The 22318-nt window shown below is 44.5% G+C and overlaps 1 protein-coding gene across 1 annotated transcript in view; it reads right to left on the reverse strand.

Annotated features, from left to right (window-relative positions):
* The window catches only part of LOC122802376 (phosphatidylinositol-binding clathrin assembly protein), a 529090-nt gene that overhangs the window by 167494 nt on the left and 339278 nt on the right, over positions 1-22318 (reverse strand). The window contains exon 4 of the mRNA XM_044072007.1: positions 13680-13782. Within this exon, the coding sequence (XP_043927942.1) occupies positions 13680-13782 (103 nt within the window). The remainder of the gene's footprint in view (positions 1-13679; positions 13783-22318) is intronic.

A 22318-nucleotide genomic window follows, 5' to 3' on the forward strand; every position in this document is an offset into this window, starting at 1 on the left:
TGGCTGAAATGTCGGTGTTGTGAACAATTTTTGCAACCTGGAGTCCTAATGTTTGTACTCTGTTTAGTGGAAGTGAAGCTATCAAAGCTATTGTACTAAAATTTGCTCCTATGAATTCCAGTGTTTGAGATGGACGCAATTGAGATTTACTGTAGTTTACTGTGATTCCCAGAAGGGAGCAAGTTTGGAGTACCTGGTCCCTCACTATTATGAGTAGAAGTCTAGTAGGAGCAGTAATGAGCCAGTCATTTTAATATGGTAACACCCGGAATCCCTGCAGTCTCAAGTGAGCTGCCACCATTGCCAAGCATTTGATGAACACCCTGGGGGCTGTGGTGAGACCAAAAGGCAGGACTCAGAACAGGTAATGAATGGCTCCCAGTTGGAACAGTAAAAGCCTTTTGGACCTCTTGTTCATTTTAATGTGCTAGTATGCATCTTGAAAGTCTGTCAAGCACATCCAATCATCCTTGCCTAGAAATAGCAAGATGGACTGAACCATTAACATCCGAAACTTTTAGTGTCGAATGGACTTGTTCAAGTTGCTGAGATCCAGAATTGGTCTCTAGTCCCCCGTTTTCTTTTAAGTCCCAGATCTTTTCTGGTATAGTGGGACTTCTTGGATGACTTTTTTTCCAGCAGCTTCTGTATTTCCAGTGCTGATGCTTTCCTTTGATTGGGCGGAATATCTGGAAACTTTTGTGAGAATGGAGGTGAAAGGGAAAAGGGAATTATATAATTTCTTGAAATAATTGCCTGCACCCAAGTCTCTTTTGTGATGTCGAGACAGGCTCTCTGCTCAGGGATAAATGACCCCCAATTGCCTCCAGAGGGATACAATAGGACCTCCTTTCAGGAGTACTGGTAGGACCTGTCAGAAAAAGAATCTCTAGACCCCTGGTTTTGCAGTCCATTAAAGATCTATCTCTGTCTGCCTCTAGGGGAACCATCACATGTGGATATTGGAATGGACCCACAGATTTTTTGAACCACACTTTCCATCCCCCTCATCTGTTCCTAGAAAGGGTCATTTGGGGGTTGAAAAAACTTACTACTACAGCAGAGAGAGTCTTTCCAACTTTTTCGCACCTGGAGAGCGTGTTCTTCACTTTGGGGCCAAATAGAGACGATCTGTCAAAGGGAGCACCAACCAAAGAAGACTTGAAAGGCTCCACAAAGTCACACTAGTGCATCCAGGCATGTCTCCTTATTGAAATGCCTGAACCTGCTGCCCTTGAGGTACCATCAGCTGTATAAGAGATAAGCCTCAAGGACGAATTTGAGATGGACTGAAGGGTTGCCACCTGCAAGGCTACCAAACTTTAAGGCTCTACAGTTGTGGTCCCTGAAAGAGTACTTGACAATTCCTTAATCAGATCTCTTTATAACCTTGTGAAATGTGCCATGTAATTCAGTGACCTAAGAGCAAAGTTCGCTGAAGCATAGACAAGCTTCCCGAACTTGTCCAAAGCCCTGGACTATTAGGGGGATGGACAGTGGAACTTTGTTCTGTAAGTTACTTCTACTTGGCCGCCGCCATGACCATGGCATCTACTGGCATTCTCTTGCTCCAGTGTTTCCTTCCTGTCGGAGGTGCCAGAATTTGGTCTGGTCTCTTTAAGGATAGGTTTAATGGCATTAAGGCTCCTTCCACGCCTGCTGAGAGATCAAATTAATGAACTCATCAGCAGGCGGAATTACCCAGGAGGTAGACAGGCCAGATCCAAATGCCTCCAGAAACACAGATTCCTCCACGGAAGGACTTTGGAAGACCAACCACCCTGTTTGCTTGAGGATCTCCAGAATGTCTCCAAATGTGATGCCTTTGGGTGGTGATCTAGGGAACTCCTCCCCTTCATCTAAATCTGTATCTTCCGTGACAGATTCATTAGGAGAAAGAAACGTTGTGCAAAATCTTACTATAACCACAGATGTCCTTTTCCTCCATGTTGTAGTATTCCATATACGAGTTTACTCCTCTTGCTTCGTGTACATCCGGCCAGTATGCAAAAGTTTTCAGTCCCTAAATGGTGTGCGAGACATCTGAAGTGGCTCTAGGAACATGGGTCATAAAAGTGACGTCTGCATGCACCAGCCCTCATAACTGAAAGCCCTAGTCGGAGCCAGTCCTAGAAAGGCAATGCCAGTCCTATGCCACCCAGAAAGGGAAATGCAACCTAACAGGAGGGGAAGGAGGGTGGGAAGGAATACTGCAACATGGAAGAGAAGGACATCTATGGTGATGGTAAGATTTTACACAGCTTTTCTATGTCTTTCTATTCCCATGTTGCAGTATTCCACATATGAGCGAGTGCCAAAGATCACTGTGAATGGGGAGGTGGTCTAGAGGCCGTCTCCAGGAATCCGTGAAGGACAGCCCTGGCAAACCCCATCCTAGCACTAGAAATGTGGTCTAGTTTGTAATGCTCGGTAAAAGTGTGTAATGATGACCAAATTGCTTCGAGAATGGTACAGGTATCCAAGACCCTTGAAGAAGGCTTCTGAAGAGGGCATAGCCCTGCTGGAGTGTGCTTTAACAGTACCTTGCAAATATTTTCCATGGTATTTGTAGTAGAACGTGATGGCCTTGGAAATCCAGACAGAGATGGTCCATTTGGTCACTGCCTTGGGGTGAAAGGAGATGAAAACTTGGTCAACCTGTCTGATGGACTTGATTTTATGCAGAAAATATCCGAGTTGTCTGAACATCCAGGGAGTGAAGTACTCTCTCACTGTCCCCCTGTGGGTTAGGAAAGAAGGTAGGTAGGTGGATGGCCTGATTGAGGGACAGATCAGTCACTACCTTCTGCATGAAGGAAGGGATAGTTCTAAGAGTAACTCTGTCATTGTGGAAAACTAGGAAATGAAGAAAAGCCATAAGGTCTTGTAGCTCTGATACTCTTCTGGCTGAGGTCAAGGCTACTAGTAATACAGTTTTCCAAGTACAATGTTTTAGAGAGGCTTTGTCTGCTGGCTCAAATGGAGGAAGTGTAAGCTTTTCCAAAACATAGTTAAGATCCCATGGTAAGGGAGACTGTTTCCTAGGGGGTCCGAGGTGAAGTACCCCCTTTGAGGAAAAGCTTAGCTGGAAGTCTGGATGCCAGAGGGAGGCATGCTGAAATTGCAAACAAGTGTGCTTTAATAGAATAAGCCAAGCCTGTCTGCAGTAGCTCAAACAGGTAAGACAGGACTAGAGGGGTTTCGCTTGCAAGCGGGTCCACTGTCTTTTATGATACCATATAGAAAACCTTTCCCCCTTTGAAAGGTAGGACTTTCTTGCATTTGGTTTCCTGGCCTCCTGCAGGACATTAAGCATGTCCTCAGTGTGAAGGTGTCTGAAGGGGATTAGAATCTTATCAACCGCAGGATGAGTTGCAGTAAAGTACAGTTGTGTACACTTACCATAAATGTAGATGTTCAAGTGTATTCACTGTTGCAGTCATCACACTTGGGTTATCTGCCTGCAGGTAGCCCTCAATCAGCCCAAATACCAGAGTCTTGAGATTTCTGCGTTGAATGCCGTCACCACCTATTCCATGACGTCAGATCGTCAGGGGTATAAAACATGCAGCCAACGCCATTGCATCAGTTTTTCTTGCCCCAGATGTCAGAAGCCCCCAAAATAGGAAGCAATCACATTGTGAGAACACCTCCAGTAGAAAGTAAATACCATTGCCATAAGATATGGCCAAAAAAAGGACAGGTAGACAGTATAGAAAAGACAGGGGGCTGGAGGTAGGGTAACCAGGACTGCAACAGTGAATACACTCTAACACCTACATTTATGGTAAGTGTACACAACTGTACTATGTTCTTCGTATTTCACTGTTGCAGTCATCACATTTGGGTTGATTCCCAAAGCTGAGGAAGGGTGGAGGCAGTCAAGAAGTATTGGGGCTGGCTAGCAGGCCTTGTAAGACAGCGGTGGCAAATCCAGCTCTGGATATAGAAACGACAGGCATGTGGTAATGCTTGGTGAAGGTGTGTACAGAACTCCAGGTTGCAGCTTCCAGGATTGTCCCTGGTAGGGACTCCCCTGAGAAATGCTGTAGAGGTTGTGGTAGCCTTAGTGGAATGAGGTCTGATCCCCTGTGGTGTAGGTTTTCCATGGTGCTTGTAGCAGAAATGGATGCTGTGTGCTATCCATTTAGAAATGGTTTGCTTTGAAATGGCCTTGCCCTCTTCTGCCCTTGTAGCAGCAGGTCAGATTTTCTGAAAGGTTTAGTCCTGTCAAGGTAGAACCTGAGCTGTCTGTGCACATCCAAGGAGTGCAGGATCCTTTCCCCTTTATTCTGAGTATTAGGAAAAAAAGCTGGTAAATGGATGGATTGGTTTAAAGCCACACTAGATACAACCTTGGACATAAATGATGGGTTAGTCCTGAGGGAAACCCTGTCCGCATGGAAGATAACGAAGGGTTCCAGAGCCATAAGGGCCTGTAACTCACACACTCTTCTTGCTGAAATGATAGCTAGAAGTAAGGCTGTTTTCCAAGAAAGGAATTTTAACTCTGCTGTAGCAGCAGGCTCAAAAAGGGGGAGCGTGAGCCTCTCTTGTACAAAGTTAAAGTCCCAGGCTGGAGTGGGAGCTCTCCTTGGGGGGTCTTAAATTGTTAGCACCTCTCAAGAACTGTTTGATCAGAGGGTGAGAGAAGAGGGGTGGATCAGTACTGTAATGAGCTGTGAGGGGAGAGCCATAAATCTTAATTGAAGAGAAGGATAGGCCTTTGTGGAGCAGCTCCGCTAGATAATCTAGGATTTGAGGTAAGGTGGGCATGGCTGTGGCCTTTCCTTGAGACTGGCTCCAAGAACATTTTTTTTCCCACTTTTCTGAATAGGAATTCCTAGTACTAGGCCTCCTGGTCTCAAGGATAACTTCCAGCACCTGTTTGCTGAGGGTTGCTGGTGATGTATTCAGGGAATAAGCCAGGCTGCCAGGTTCAGGTTTTGCAGATGAGGATGCAAAATCTGTCCCTCCTGCTGATGTAGGTGCCAGGGTGGCACTGCTGTCAGACTGCGTATAAGTGGGTACCAGTGCTGGTGTGGCCAGTCTGGTGCAATAAGGATTGTCCTTGGCCTGTCCTCTTTGATCTTGAGTAGTACTTTTGAAAGTAGGGGCAGAGGGGGAAAGGCATAGATTGAGAGGTTTTCCCATGTAAAGGATAGGGCATCCACTTTCCATGCTTGGCTGTGGGGGAATTCTGGTGCAAAATTTGCTCAGTTGATGGTTTTGGGGGGAAGAAAAGAGGTCCACTTCTGGTGTGTCCCCCCCCCCTGTGTATTAGAAGTTTGAATGAGTTGGGTTCCAGTTAACACTCCTTTGGGTCCATTAGATTTCTGCTTAAGTTGTCTGCCAGTGAATTTTGTTTGCCTGCAGGAATTGAGCTTGCAGGTGCACTTAATAGCTCAAGGCTGTGTTCCACCGAGCCATGGCTTACCTGCAGAGTGGGTAGGAATGACTTCCCCCCTGCTTATGTACCACATAACCATGGTGATGTCTGTCTTTACCAAGAGTTGTCCTGGCAGGATAAGGTATTTGAAGCTTGTCAAGTGAATTCTGTACAGCTAGCATTTCTTTTTGATAGATATGCAGGGGAATTTGTCTTGGGCTCCATTTGCCTTGAATGCATTTTCCTGCCATGTGAGCCCACCATGCATAGTCTGTTGTCAGGGTTTCGGCGGCGGGGGGGTTGAGTGAAAGGGAGTCCCTTGTTGTAGTTACAAGCCTCTGCCCACCAAAGGAACTCTGCCCTTAGGCAAAGAATGATAGGAATCACTGTTTCCAGGTCCTGAGAATGTTGACACCAAAGACTTTTTAAGTACCATTGAAGTTTCCTCATATGCAGTCTTGCATATGGAATTAGTAAAATGCATGAGGCCATGAACCCCAGGGCTTGCAGTATTTTTCTTGCAGATAGCTGGGTTTGGGTGGCCAGTAGTTTGAAGTAATTTGTCAAATAAACCCGCTTTTCTGGAGTGAGGAATGCAATCTGGGAAGTTGTGTTCAAGCTTGCTCCCAGGAATATAATCTTTTGGCTGGGTACCAGATGTGATTTCTTTTCGCTGATGGTATACCCCAGAGAAGTTAGGAGTCTCTTTACAAAGGTCAGGTGCTGAAGTAGCAATTTCTGACTGTCCACCTCAATTAGGCAATCGTCCAAGTATGGGTAAATTTGAATATTTCGCTGCCTGCAGTATGCAATGGCTGGAGCCAGGCACTTTGTGAATACCCTGGGCGCAGTAGATAAGCCAAAGGGAAGTGCAGAGAACTGATAGTGCATAGAGCCTGCCCTGAAACATAGATATTTCCTGCAAACTTCCCTTATAGGGATATGCAGATAAGCTTCTTTTAAGTCTAGGGTGACTAGCCAGGAGTCGTTGGCTAGCATAGGAAGCAGCTGATGGAGTGCAAGCATTTTGCATTTTGGTACCACCAGGAAGGAGCTGAGAGTTGACAGATCCAGAATAGGGCACCAAGAGTTCTCTTTTCTGGGCACCAGGAACAGTCAGGAGTAGAAACCCTGTCTCCTTTGCTCTGTTGGAACAGGTTGAATAGCCCTGATACCGAGAAGAGAAAGTACTTGCTGTTGGGCCTCTGCCCACTAGTTTGGAGGAACGTCTGGCAATCCGCTTGGGGTAGGCAGTGAGTGGAAGTAGGATCTGCATCAGTGGGACACAATGTTTAAGACCCATCGGTCCTGGGTAATATACTCCCAGTTTTTTGCATGCAGGGCGCGTTTTCCTCCTGGGGTGCAAGTACTTGGGCATGGCTGGGAAGGATGAAGGACACGTCATTGTGAACTTTTTCCACAAGGGGTGGCTTACCACTCCCTTTTTTGAGGAGGGAGCACTCCACTGTTTAGATCTGTGCATACCCTGAGACTATAGTCTTTGTGGTCTGTTGCCCCTGGGTTTGGACTGAAAAAGTCTAAAAGAGACTGGAGAGGACCAGTTTTTTGAAGGCCAATGCCTACTGAATCTAGGTGGCTGTACCTGTAAGAAACAGTTTGCATAGATTTAGCTTTTTCCTCCATCTTTTTAAGAACTTCTGCTTTTGAGCCAAACAAACATTCTTGGTTTAATGTAGCATCTAGTAATTTTGCTTTGACATGATCTGGCAAGATTTGTTCCTTCAGCCAAGCATGCCTTCTCAGAACAGACCCAGTGACAGCAGCCCTGCAAGATGCTTCTAAGGCATCAAAACCACACTGCAAAGTATGTTTACCAACTTGGTTTGCCAAAAGCATTACCTCTTAAGTCTTTATTTTCTGCACAATCATTAGTTCCATAATATGCTGCTGGTACTTCAACATGTGAAACTGGCAATTTAATGCCCCGATGGCAAGAGTTGCAGAGGTATATACCTTCTTACCCAATCTGTCTAAAGCCCTAGAATTACTGTCCAAAGGGGTAGGGTTTTTGGCTGTAGTAGCCTTAACACCTTTAGGTCCTTGGAAAATGGTCTCTGGATCCGCAGTGGGATTTTTAAAGAGAAATTTGTGAGAGTCAGGTACTCTGTAGTACCCGTCACGCTTTCTAGGAGCTGTTGGTAAAGTATCAGTTGTAAGACTGGATTCCATGAAGACATCATCTACAATATCAACGACAGGGGGTATAGCTAGAGGCCTATTCTTGAGGCAAGTCTAAAAATTCCCCGAGTCTCTTTTTGGACTGTGGGTAGTCCTGGCATTCCCAGCGGAAATGCTCTCTTAGGGAATGCAAGGTTTCACCAAAAGAAAGGTCCTCTGGGTGGGAGGCAGAGGGAATGGAATCCTCTGCATCTGAGTCCCCATAGGTAGATAAGGGTATGTCCTGGTAATCATAGGTGTCAGTCTTCGGACTCATGGCCTGTACAATCAGGAGGAAAATCAATTCTTTGTCTTTTAGAGGGGGAAGGCTGCCTTCCCCCAATTAAAGTAATAAGGTCTTCAGCCATTCTAAGCATTTGTTTCTGTGGCATGGGAGCTGCAGAATGCGCTTTGGTCGCCGGTTTGCTAGGCGTAGTGCGAACTCTGGGCCTGAGAAATTCGGTAGTTTTAGTCATTAATGAAGAAGTCGGTTAAATAAGAACATCGGAAGGTCTGAATACACCCTCAGAAGCCGGTGCCTGCACAGCGGCTCCGGACCCATCCAAGGTAGAGACATCCGCAAGTTCCATAGTCGAAGAAGCATCTCACGGCATACCGGACTCTGAATGGGTCCCAGTAGAGGCCTGCAAATCTGTAGAAGTGGGTAACAGGGGCTGCGAAAGCACCTCACTGAGTACCAGCAGACTGGCGACTAGCTTAACGGAAGTGTTGTCGGCAGTTTTGGACCTATGCGGTCTGTCTTTATCCTTGCGTATTTTCAGAAGATCGGTAGTCAGATGGCTTATCGAAACCATTTCGGTATACGGTGAACGAGAGCAAAAGAATTTAGTGATAAAAACAGCCCGACGATGAATATTCCGTGCATTGAACAAGGCACAAAACCGACAGCGAGGGATGTCGTGGTCTGGGCCTAATCAGGTGAAGCAGTAAGAATGAAAATCTCTGTGAGGTATTTGCTTTCCAAAGGCAAGGCAATTGTTAACTTTTTCTGACATCAGTTAGAGCAAGAAAAAAGGATCCCCAACTGGGTGCTTGGCTTTAGAAGACTTCAGGTTTGAAACTCGAAAAATGAAAATTTCAGGAAGCGGCCAACCGGCACTTGCGAAATGCTTCTGCTTCGGGCTCCCGCACGGCAAGAAAAGCTGATGTAATGGCGTCGGGTGCATGTTTTACACTCCTAAAGATCTGACGTCATGGAAGAGGTGACCGCATCTGATGCAGAAATCTCAAGACTCTGGTATTCGGGACGACTGAGGGCTACCTGCAGGCAGATAACCCAAGTTTGATGACTGCAATAGTGAAACACGAAGAACATCTGCCACTGTGGGTGCATCTGGGATCCCTTGTGCTGTGTGAGAAGGTCAACTTTGGGGGGGTAACTTGCGGTGACTGCCCTTGGTCAGTTGTAGAAGTAGGGGGAAACCAGTGCTGTCTTGGCCAGTCAGGAGTTACCGACAAGATTTTTGGTCTCTCCTGCTGGATTTTCAGCAAGACCTTCTGAATAAGTGGGAAAGGGGGGGTGCATATAGATATTTCCCCTTCTAGGAGAATGAAAAGGCATCTGTTGCCAATGCCTGTGGGTCTGGTATCCTGGTGCAAAAGCCAGGAAGTTACCTGTTGGAGGAGGCAAACAGGTCTATCTGAGGTGTACCCCCCACTGGTGGACTAGATCTAGGAAGACATCTCTGTAAAGCATCCATTTGCGGTTGTTTGTGATGGTTCTGCTCAGACAGTCTAGCTGGGAGTTGTAGAGATAGGGGAAGCACACCACCTGCAGGGTCACTCCCTGTGAGGTGGCTAGTTCCCATACTAGAAGGGCTAGTCTGCAAAGTAAGTATGACTTGGTCCCTCCCTGTTTGTTGAGATACCACAGAACTGTGGTGACTGTGAAAATCTTCAATGGACCTTGCTGGTGGTAAGGCAGGAAGGCCCGAAGAGCCAGAAGAACTGCCCTCATTTCTCAAACATTAACGGATTCTGGTTTGTGAGGCTTTCGCCACAGGCTCTGCACCCTTTGATGGCCCAGAGTTGCTTCCCAGCCCAAGTCTGAGGCATCTGTGTGCATGACCTGTGTAGGTAGAGGTGGTGGGAGGGGAAGACCTGGATTGTGTGTCACTTGTGCCAGCCACCACTGCATTTCTTTTTGAGGCATGGGAGAAGGGGAACCCTGTACTCGAGAGGATGGGAGTGTTGAGTCAGGACTGACCGAAGATACCACTGTACCTTTCTCATATGCAGTCTTGTTAATGGTAACATGAGGACAGTGGCTGCCATGTAGCCCAGGAGTCTGAGGTACTGCCTTGTTGTCAGTTCTGTAGATTGAAGGACCAGAAGCAGATGTTCTGTCAGGGTTTGCATCCTTTGGGGGGGGGGGTTCATAAGGTCTGTGCGAATTCTGTACCCTAAGAAGATTATGTCTTGTGTAGGTTTCCATGTGGGATTTTGGGAAATCTATCTGGAATCCAGGCGACTGTAGGAGGAACACTATCAGGTATATGTGTAGCAGGAGGGTCTCCCTGTTGCCTGCCTGGATTAGCAGGTCGTCCAGGTAAGGGAATACTTGGATTCCCTTTGCCCTGCAGTGAGAAATCACTGGAGCCAAGCATTTGGTGAAAACCCTAGTGGCAGTGGAAAGCCCAAAGGGCACGGCAGAGAACTGAAAGTGAGAAGGGCCCACCAAGAACCTCAGGTATTTCCTGAATGTGAGTTTTATGGGAATGTGTAGATAAGCATCCTTTATAACCAAGGTGGCCATGAACCCTTGGGGGAGAAGGAGGGGGAAGAGGGAAGGTAAAGTCAACAGCCTGAAGGTAGGGACCTTTAGGAATAGGTTGAGATGGGAGAAGTCTAGAACTGGTCTCCATGGTCCATATTTTCTGGGAACCAGGAAAATCCTGGAGTAGAAACCTCTTCCCTTTGCATTTGGGGGCACAGATTTGATGGTGCCCTGGGCCAGCAGTGCTTGTAACACAGGCTGCAGGAGGTGCAACTGTTGTGTTGGGGGCTTTGGGATGCCCTTTCTCTCTGGGGGGGGGGGGGGGGCAGGTCATGAAGTAACCATTTTGAAGGATTGTCAGTACCCATTTGTCTGATGTAATGCGAGTCCACACAGGGTGGCAGTGAGGGAGAGGAAGTGGCAGAGGTAGAGAGGGAGGGGGTGGTGGGGGCAAGGTAGGCAGGTAATAAGATGCTAAATGCCCTATCTTGAAAGGGTGGTTTATGGCTAGAGGAAGGTGAAGCTCTAGCTGGAGGGTGAGGCTTCCTTTTAGGTTTTCTAGTTCTGGAAGGTGCTGCACGGCGAGAGTGCTTCCTTATGAACTGAGTTTTAGCCAGGTACTTCCTTTGAAATTTTGATATGGGAGAAACAAACAGGTGTTTCAACTCCTGCATTTCTTTTCCTTTTTGCTGTAGTGACTTAAAGAGGAAGGGCATTTTTGCACCAAACAAGGCTGAATTATCCAGGGATGAATCAATAAGCTTTGCCAGAAATACCTCCTTAAGGCAGAAGCTGATGCTGCTGACCTAGCTGAGGCTTCAGCAGCATCATAGCTGCACTTTATGGAGTGTATGGTACATGGGAGGTATTTCAGAATACACCAACGTGTGAAAGGAAAATTTACAAGTACAAAAAAGTTTATTAAAGCTTAAAAAAAAAAAATAAAACCAGCAATGGTACAGGAGAAATACACTAAGTGTACAGAAAAACAGAATACAATACAATAAAACAGAAAGACATTATCGTAAAAGCACTTGACTTCTAAATATGCTTGAGAGCAAAGCTGATCATGTCTATAGGTGTAAGCATCAAACGAGATCAGAGGTATATTAGGGGTTGGTGCACTTTGGGTAGGGAGAAGCTCAAGAGTTTCAGTTGGCCACGAACTATAGTAACGGCCAATTCAGATCCGAACCCCAATGGTTGAAGAATGAATGAAAACTGGTGACATCAGATTTAATTTTTGACTATCTAAATTATTTTGCTTTGTCGAATTGAAGCACGTGTTACTATAGAGAGCTTCAGGTTGTTAATTTTACAGATTTCAGCAATGGATTTGCCCAAAGATATACAACAAAATTCCACCATTGATTGTGCCATATAAAATGCTAGACTGCATTACTATTCAGTAATACGCCTTTTGGCTTCACTACGTAAAAAGGTAAATCAAGTACCTTAAGTACCACCACAAGGTAAGCTACAGTGAAAATAAGGCCATGCCTTGGACTGACTGTGGCAGAAACTTGAACCTCAGCATTGAAATAAATAGGACATGCTGGAGGGACAGATTCATAACCCAGAAGCTCCCTTCATTCTGGAATAAAATCCCAGTCCAGGTTAGGCAGAGTCCCTCATTGACTCTCTTCAAGAGGAATCTTGATGAGTGGATGGGAGATAGTAGGTTTACCTCGAGTATCACTTCTGTGTCACTGTTAGACAGAGGCACAGTATACTAACCTCGAAAAAGGGCATAGCAAAATTAATTTAAAATGGGTGGTGAAAGCCAAACACACTCTGGCTAAGCTTATAAATGCCCTAGGGCAGATAGCCTAGTATGAACCTATGAACCAGTTGTATTTACTTGCACCTGTGAAAGACACCAGAGTGTACAGACATTATTAAATATCTCCTATGATTGGACTTTAAAAGACTGGAAAGTAAAGCCTATCTTCCAGTGTTACAAATGGGAACACATCATGTCATTGTAATTTTAGCAAACTTAAAATGATTGAAATGTTCAACAAAATTATATCTGCCAAAAGTGGAATTCTCCTCTTTTCCCACTGCTGTGGTTCCTCTGAGATGGTACATAAAACTTCAGGTTTCTGCCCAGAAATCCTTCATATACTGGGGTGACTAAACTTGGTTTGGAACACTGACCCATTTGATGGTTCAAGAACTTACCTTAGTACCACCACAAGGTAAGCTACAGTGAAAATAAGGCCATGCCTTGGACTGACTGTGGCAAAATTACAAACGCAACCTATGACATTTACTGCAGTGGAGATGCAAATGAAGGACTGCCAACCATATTATGCTGTTCACAGATGCAAGTGGGACTGTTAATAGTATAAGTGTTTATTGAAAGGGAAACAGAGGTGTGCCCCAGGTGGAACTTGAATCAGAAATCACAGATCCCCCACCACTCTTCCGAGGAAAACAGTCTTTTAAGTAGGACAGTCATAGGATCATTGACCCCAGCACTTACCACTGACTGAGGTCTACAGATGAAGTGCAAGCAGTACCCTTGAGAGAAAATACACAATGCCTGAAGACAGGAATCCATAAAGCAGGCAGAGCTGGCACAGGCAAAGAAGAGGGTGGTTACCTTCACTTTATATATTATATAGGAATTATCCAAGTTCTGAGCTACATATTTCTTGTGTTCCCTGTACCAGTGTACTTGATTCACTTTCCTCAAAAAGCAGCAGTTTCGGCTTCCATCTTAGTCATTTTTTACTTAGAAGACAATCCTCAATAGCTCTGACAAATCCACAGTGAGCAGTGCCCCTACATTTCAAAAATAACGTGCATAATTTAATACTATGTTTAGACCCTAAGCAAATATCAGCAAATATTACAGGTTAGTCAGTGCCATCTGCTTTCTACATGGTGAAGCCATAATGGAAGAAACACATGAATGACACCTAAAGTATGTAAAAACAGGCACAAAGAATTCCTAAGATAATGTGCTGCCCACAAATATACTAGCAAAGAACTGGTGAGAAGTTGTGCACACAGCCTTCCATGATGATGCCAACTCTGTTTACCAGGCATTCTAAAAGTCAGGAACGAAAAAAAAAAAACACTCGAGAGTTAATTCTAGCAAACAATTTTGCTAGCTCTTGGGGGTACAAAAATAAGTCTGTATTACTTTTATTTAACACATGCTTGCAGCAGGGTTATTATGAACTAGTGTCCCTGAGACTGTGCAATGATCTTGAGAGCATTTAATATTGACAGTGTCCTAAAACATGCTACAGTATGAGCACTTCCATCACAGGTTTGATTATGTTAAGTTGATGTGGCTGGCTTCTTTAAAAATGACTAAACAGCTGAAAGAAAAAGTATTTTCAGTTATCATTTGAGGCTTACCCTCTTTTCACCTTTGTAAAATCAAAAGCAACTTGTCGATAAGAAACAGCCTTTTCATTGAGATACCGGCTATATCTTCTTATAAATGTTGACATATCATACCCTGAAAAATCAAACATTAACACTTTTAACAAACATAAAAATCAAAGCTGCAAATTCTAAAACATTTTAACTAATGACTGTGACATGACTGTACAAATTAAACTATCCAAATGCCCTAAATATTTCCTGTTGCAAAAGAACATCTGATAATGCAAGCACGTAACAATTTTCCCCTTTTTGTGCAAGCAGATACTTTTTTCTTGCTGCATGATCCTGAATTTTAAAGTGCAAGGCCCAGTAAAGCTTCAGAATATACAGTGAAGCAAAAAGCTAAACCACACATTATGTTTTCAAAGTTTAACTGAAAGGTTTCCCAACAGAGCTTCAGCTTTTTGCAACAAATGCTAAAATGATGACAATCGGCTGCTAGAAAAACTTCCGAATATTAACTACATTATCAAATACTCTTAAAAGAAGAGCAGAAGGTAGGAAGGTCACTCCACCAAAACAGAGGTACCTACATAAAAAGAACTGTACTGTCAGTTCAACTTTTACAGTATTAAAAGTCATGTTAGAGACCATGCATGCAGTGTTTGCTAAGATACTACAGACAGACTTCTCTAACTGAAATGGGACACTTCAATGCTCATGTGAAGAATGACAGATGCCCAAAGAAACAGGACTTGGAGGACTAACGTGTCTGATCTGAAGCAAGTGGTGAAATGCTTTTGGGACTTGATGTTAACAATGGACTGCCTATAATTAACAAAATCATACTTGGTACCACAGTACTTTAAGCCAAAGGTAAACGATCAACTTTGCAGTCAAGTAAAAAAAATCTGAGGCTGTTTATCTTCTATCAAACAGAAGGGGATTCTGATATTTTATGCTTTTGATAATTAACACCATAGAGAGACTTTGCCAGTGAAACCTTTTCCAGTGTTCCAAAGGAAATTGCTTGCGAGATAGAAAAAAGTATAAGAGTTGACCAGAAGAAGCAGGAGTACACTGGAAATGAGACAGAGACTGGACTTGATGGATATCAACAGGAAGAAAACCAGCAGCTCAGAAATTGATGAATAAACATGGGATTACAAAGTATTACATTTCTGAAATACGATGGAACAAGAAAAGTACAGGTGTGTACTTACTGTAAATGTAGATGTTAGAGTGTATTCACTGTTGCAGTCATTACACTTGGGTTATCATGCTGGCAGGCTACCCGCAGTCGGCCCGAGTTCCAAAGTCTAGGTCCGGCGTCAGTTGATGTCGCCTCTTCCCTGACGTCAGTTCGCCAGGGGTATAAACGATGCAACAGACGCCATTTTCTTCAGTTTTTCTTGCCCCAGATGTCAGGTGCCCCCAAATAGGAAGGCTGTAAAAAAATATGCCAAAAAGGCGGCATTTACTAAAATAAACAATTCCTTCATCTACCAGCAAATACACCACATTGGTTGTATAGAGTTGAGAAGTACAGAAAAGTCCCAGCAATGAAAAGGGGGATGGTGGGAGGGTAACCTGGACTGCAACAGTGAATACACTCTAACATCTACATTTATGATAGGTACACAACTGTACTATGTTCATCGTGTTTCAATGTTGCAGTCATTACACTTGGGTTGAATCCCAAAGCTGAGGTTGGGTGGCTGGGCCTAAATAGGATTAGGAGAGTGTACAAGGCCCTACAGGACTGCAGTTGCAAAGCCTGCTCTGGATTTAGAGTAGAGAGGTAAGTGGTAGTGCTTTGTGAAGGTGTGCACTGAACTCCAGGTTGCAGCTTCTAAAATGTCTTTGCTTGGTACTCCTCTGAGAAAAGCTGCTGAAGTGGCTGCTGCTCTTGTAGAATGTGGCCTAATGTCCTTGGGCACTGATTTGCCATGTTGTGCATAGCAGAAGCGAATGCAGTGTCCTATCCATTTTAAAATGGACTGCTTTGAGATGGGCTTTCCTTGTGATCCTGCAGCATAAGCTACAAACAGCTGCTCAGTTTTTCTGAAAGCTTTTGTTTTGTCCAAGTAGAATCGTAGTTGCCTGTATATGTCCAAAGTGTGTAGAAGTCTCTCCCCTTTATTCTGGGGATTTGGATAGAAAGTTGGCAAATGAATAGTTTGGTTAAGAGCCACAATGGAAACCACCTTTGGCATAAACACTGGGTTTGTCCTTAGAGAGACCCTTTCCTGATGAAAAATGATGAAAGGTTCCACTGCCATTAGCGCCTGTAACTCTGAGACTCTTCTTGCTGAAGTCATTGCTAGGAGCAGAGCAGTTTTCCATGATAAGAATTTTATATCAGCTGTATTGGCTGGCTCAAAAGGAGGCAGTGTGAGTTTTTCTAAAACAAAATTGAGGTCCCAAGTAGGTAATGGTGCTCTCCTTGGGGTCTTATGTTTCTTGCCCCTCTATGGTACTGCCTTAGTAGTGGATGCGAAAAAATAGGAGGTTCCATATTGTAATGAGCTGAAATGGCAGAGGCATGGATCTTAATAGATGAAAAGGATAGGCCTTTGTCCAGCATCTCGGTTAGGTATTGTAAAATCTGAGGTATACTTGGAACAAGTGGTTCGGGTCCTTGGGCCTGGTTCCAAGCACAGAATCTCTTCCATTTTTCTGCATAGGATTTCCTAGTGCTGGGCCTCCTGGCTTCTAAAATGACATCCATAACAGCTTTAGAGAGAGGTGTGGTTTGAGTGACTATATTATCTGCCATGCAGCCAGATTTAAGGTTCTGAGTTGACTGTGTAGAATCTGGCTGTTTTGTTGAGTCAGCAGATGAGGAATTTGAGGTAAAGGCCTTGAGACAAGCTCTTTAGGATTGGGTACTAGTGCTGGCGTGGCCAGTCTGGGGCAATCAGGATCATTTTTGGCTTCTCTTGTCTGATTTTTAGCTGAATGAAAGAGCATCCACTTTCCATGCTTGTGAGTGATAAGTCCTTGTGCAGAATTTCTGTAGTTGGCAGTTGTGAGGGGAGGCAAAAAGATCTATGTCTGGGCGTCCCCATTTCTTTTTCGGATTCAAGGCTGAGGTCGAACCAAGCTAAAATCTTTTCTTGGACTGCTCCAAAACCAGGGTGGATGATGTAGATGGTTTCAAAGATGAAGTTTTTGACTCTCTACTTTATTTATGGGAGAATGATCTCCATTTATAACCTCTCCAAAGGCAGAAAGTAGTAAGCTTCACAAAATAAGCTCATTTTTAATTTCTACAAGCACCCTTGGGTTGAACCCACGGGAGACGGAACAATCTTCTTGAAGATATAAAGGCCAAAGAAAGTAAACATACATGGTGTGGGCATCAGACACAAGAAGACTGCCCACACTTAATGCACTTTTAAAATCCAGCAAGGCCTTTTCTCCACCATAACTATCACTATAAAAAAGCAAAAACAGGATAGAACAGTTTTTTTTTTTTATTATTAGGACATCAAGAAAAAAGAAAAAAAACTACCAGCAATGTTAATAATGGCCACACCAAGTGTAGAGGAAAGAAAAATACTAACAATAGTATTTAAAATAAGTATGCAGTGTACGACAGAGAAGGTAAGGGATAGCATCTATTTAAAAAGCAGGGAAAATTAGAAATTATTAAGATTTAGAAAGTTTAGAAGATAATTATATCACTTAACTGAAAAAATGCTCCAGGGCTATGGTCAACCACGTCTTTCACGCAAAGCAACAAACAAGATCCGAGGTAACTTAGGGTTGGTGCAGTACGGGTAATGGAGAAGTTAGAGAGTTTTTTTGGTTGCCACGAGCTTTAAGAATGGCAAAGTCAGATCAGAGGATTAAGTCAGAACCCATCACTTGAGGATAGAATGAAACCTAACATCAGATCAAATTTTACCAACTATGGTAATGAGAAATATGATGCCATATGAAGGTAAAGGACAAGTAATATATAAATATTAGAAAACATTAGACAATACAGGAAGACAGAAGATAATAACAATCATTTACCTCAAAAAAGCTCGAGAGTAAGGTCAACCACGTCTTTTGCTGAAAGCATCAAACAAGATCTGAGGTAACTTGGGATTGGTGCATTATGGGTAAGGGAGAAGCTCAAGAGTTCTTGGTACAACAAGCTTTAGTAAAAGCAGAGTCAGATCCAAGAACTGGATCTGAACCCATCAGTTGAAGATGGGATGAAAACTGACATCAGATCCCTGCTTCTGCAAATCACCTATGCCCTTCAAGGGTGGCTTCTTCTGTTGCAGTCCTATTTTCTGCCCCACGGAGAACAGGCTTCACATGAATCTTGGAAAGATGCTTGGGACTTGTGAAAGCAAATCTTCTTACCACCTCATTGATTTCAATAGCATATCTGAGGGGTAGAAAAATGGATTCTAAAGGCAGACAAGGTCTTTCCATCTTGCTCACTCATGGAGAGAGTTTCCTTCTCTTTGATGTGAAATAAAGATGATCCATCAAAGGGAGTACTGATGAACAAAGACTTGAAGGGCTCCACAAAAATCGCACATGTGCATTAAGGCATGTCTCCTAATGCCTATGCCCAAACCTGCTGCCATTAAGGTACCCTCAGCTGCATGAGATAACAGCATCAAAGATGCACTGGAAATAGGCTGAAGAGTGGCCAAATGTGAAGATGAGTTTTTCTGGTCCTCCAGAGACACGGACCCAGAAAGAGATTTTGCTTCAAGATCAAATCTCTTTGTAACTTACTGAAGTGTGCCAGACAACTCAGCAATTGCAAAACAGGTCGCTGAGGCATAATGCTCTTAGTAAATCTGTATAAGTACCTAGACTCCCTGTTAGGGGAGGGACAGATGAGCTCTGCTCTATGACCTTTTTTCCAGTGGCTGCTGCCACAACCAAAGCTTCTACAGGGATTCCCTTGCTCCAGTGAGATCTGTCCCTCGGCAGAGCCAAGAACGTAACTGGGCGCCTGGGGATAGGCAACATGGTACCTGGCTCCTTTCATGCACAGTGCGAAACCAGGTCTATCAACTCACCCAAGACGTAGCTGGGTCAGACCTGAAAGCCTCAAGAAAAAAGAAGTCATGTCTTACCATAACGTTCCATCTGTATTGTTGATCCTCGTTCAGTCATTACTCATGGGTATCGGTTCCAAGCTCGGAACCAAGCTGGCCATTTTCCAAGCTCACATCAGCTTCAAACTCTCGAGCTAAACTCTTACCCACAATCCCCCTCTCCCTCAGATTGAGTTTGCAAGTTAAAGAAGGTAGAGGCTACCTCTGGTCAAATAACCTAAGAGAACTGGATGGTGAGATCCACTAAAAATCACAGGAGGGGGAAGGAAAGGAGGGAGAGTCGTAATGACTGAACGAGGATCAACAATACAGATGGAACGTTATGGTAAGACATAACTTCTTTATCTGATATTGTTAGTCCTCTTTCATTCCTTACACATGGGACAGAGTCCCCAGCTACCTCTACTCCTGGGAGGCTCTCATGGAAGGACATTCCTGAGCACCACAGAACCGAAAGATGCTCTTCCCCTGGAGGCCAAATCCAATTTGTAATGACTGATGAAGGTATGAGGCGTAGCCCAAGTTGAAGCTGCACAGATGTCATGTAAAGAAGCTCCGGCATGGAAGGCAGCAGAAGTTGCCACCGACCTTGAATGAGCTTTCATGGTAGTAGGCAACGAGATATTACGTTGTGTGTAAATAAAGGTCACACAGTCCTTCAACCATCTAGCTAATGTGACCTTAGCAACAGCAGATCCTAATCTAGATCCAGAAAAGGCCAAAAATAACTGGTCAGATTTACCAAAGGGTTTAGTCCTGCTTAAGTAAAAATGGATTTGCCTGTGTATATCTAGGGTATTCAGGCAATACCCTCCTCTGTTTGAATGGTTGGGAAAGAAAACTGGCAATTCAATGGCTTGATTAATGGACATTTCAGAGATCACTTTAGGCAGAAATGACGGATTAGTTCTCAGAGACACTATCTCTATGAAAAATCAAGTATGGACTCTTGACACATAGAGCTTGAAGTTCAGAAATACATCTGGCAGAAGTAATAGCGACCAAAAACAAGGTTTTCCATGACAAATACTTGAGGTTGCAAGAAGCGGCTGGTTCAAAAGGTGCCATTGTCAGAGGTTGTAGAACTAATGATACATCACATGGTTTAATAGATTCTCTAAAAGGTGGCTTCAGATGATACACACCTTTTATAAAGGTCTTGCACAATTTATTGGACATAAGAGAGGAATCTTGGACATCCACATGGAAATTAGAAATTGCAGTCAAATGAACTCTAATGGTAGAGGCCGAAAGACCCGATTGAAACAGGTCGGCCAGATAGTCTAGTATTATCGACACTGGTGCTGAAAAAGGGTCTACTTGTTTATCTTTCAGCCAACAGGTAAATCTTTTCCACTTGCTCAGATAAGTAATTCTAGTGGAAGACTTATGAGAAGCAATGAGAATATCACGTACTGGTAAAGAAAGATCATTCTGCCTCGCAAATCAAGGAAACTGGAGTAGCCAAGCCGTTAGCTTCAGGCTGTTCAGGTTGGGATGAATCAGGTTCTGTGGGTGTGAGATCAACTCCGGAATTGGATGGAGAATCCATGGTCGATGTAGTAGGTGAGGCCAAAGGAATGGGAACCAAATCTGTCGGGGCCAATATGGTGCTATGAGGATTACCTTGCTCTTCAAACGCCAGGCTTTCTTCAGAAACTGGGGAATGAGAGGAAAGAGTGGAAATGCGTAGACAAGACCCGAGGGCCAAACGTGGACTAGAGTGTCCCTGGGTGACTGTCCCGGAGGGGGAATCAGGCCGAAGTAGTTGCTGTATTTGTAGTTGGTCAGGGATGCAAAGAGGTTGAAGCAAGGACGGCCCCAGCGGTGGAAGATCTTCGCCGCTATCATGGGATTCAGGGACCACTCGTGAGGTTGAAGAATGCACCTGCTGAGTCTGTCTGCTATCACGTTGGAACTCCGGGGAATGTGCGTTGCTAGAAGAAAATGGTTGGTAGCCATCGTCCATTGCCATATCCTCATGGCCTCTCAACAAAGGGGGTAGGATTTGGTTCCACCTTGCTTGTTGATGTACCAGACCAACGCCATGTTGTCTGATTGAATTGCAATTGTCCCAGACGGCAGCAGGGGTAGAATGCTTGCAACGGCAGAAGCACCGCCCTCAGCTCTAGAACATTTATATGCAGATGGGCCTCCAGTTGGGACTAAGTGCCTTGGACCGTCTGTCCCTGACATACCCCCACCCCATCAGGGAGGCGTCCATGGTCACTGTGGCCTTGGGTTGCTGAGGGGAGAAGGGGCGAGACCATTGTGAGAGATTTGTGTGTCATCCACCAATTTAAATCCTGTTTGCACCTGTGGGTTACTCGAATCATGACTTTAAGAGGATGCTGAAGAGGATACCACTGGGTGAGCAGTAGCCATTGTAGAAGCCTCATGTGAAACCTGGCCAGGGGAACAATGGTGATGGGAGGCTGCCATGGAACACAACAGCTGTAGAACAGAGTGAGCTGTGGATTTTTCCTTTGAAAGGATTGGAATTAGTTGTTGCTTTATCCTTAAAATTCTGTGCTCTGGAATAGCAGCTCTGCAGTTTTGTGTGTCCAAGATAACCCCTATGAATTCTGTCAACTGAGAAGGGGTGAGATTGGATTTCTGCCAGTTTATGGTTATGCCTAGCCTTTGAGCAGCGAGGAGAAAGTATGCCAGGGCTTTTTCCAGTATATGTCTGGTGGGGGCGGAAATGAGCCAGTCATCTAGGTATGGAAACACTTGGAATCCTTGAAGTCGCAAGTGAGCTGTGACAACTGCCATGCACTTTGTGAACACTCTGGGGGCTGTAGAGAGTCCAAAGGGCAGTACTCTGAACTGGTAGTGACTGGCTCCGGCACGGAAGCGCAGGAATCTTCTTGATGGCCTGTCCAATTTTATGTGATAGTAAGCATCTTGAAGATCTATAGAGCACATCCAATCGTCTTTTTTCACAAGCGGGAGGATAGACTGTATAATGACATCCAGAATTTTTGTACTCACAAACTTGTTCAATACACTGAGATCCAAAATTGGTCTCCAGTCCTCGGTTTTCTTTGGCACCAAAAACAGTCTTGAATTTGGATCCTGTCTCGCCTGGAGGGACTACTTGGATGACTCTTTCTTAGCAGCTTTTCTATCTCTAGTGCTGCTTCTTCCCTTTGACTGGGTGGAATGTTGGAAAGATTTTTTGAAGGGACTGGACAAAGATCGAAGGGGATATAACCTCTGGTTATGATCCTTTGTACCCAAGAATCGGTGATGGTTAGTCAGACAGAAGGGTACAAGGAGAAGTGTCCCCCAACCACCTCCAGAGGAAAGGAGTTGGGCTGCTCTTCAGGAGCGCTGGTAGGATTGACCAGGGAAAGAATCCCTGGAACCCTGGTTACGCGGTCCCCCTCTGCTCCGAAAGGAGCGTCTTCCCTGCAAGTTTCCCCTCTGCCTCTGGGAGAGAACTCGGCCTGTGTGTCACGGAAAGGACCCTGAGATTTCTTGAACCATATCTTCCCACTCTTTTGGTTTCGGGAGAAAGCACACTGACGGGAAAAATAATGGACACCTACGGCAGAAAGGGTCTTACCATCCTGTTCACATCTGGCC

This window comes from Protopterus annectens, chromosome 5.part0 (genome assembly GCF_019279795.1).
Source record: "Protopterus annectens isolate FY-2018-M chromosome 5.part0, PAN1.0, whole genome shotgun sequence".
In the NCBI taxonomy this organism is placed as follows: Eukaryota; Metazoa; Chordata; order Ceratodontiformes; family Protopteridae; genus Protopterus; species Protopterus annectens.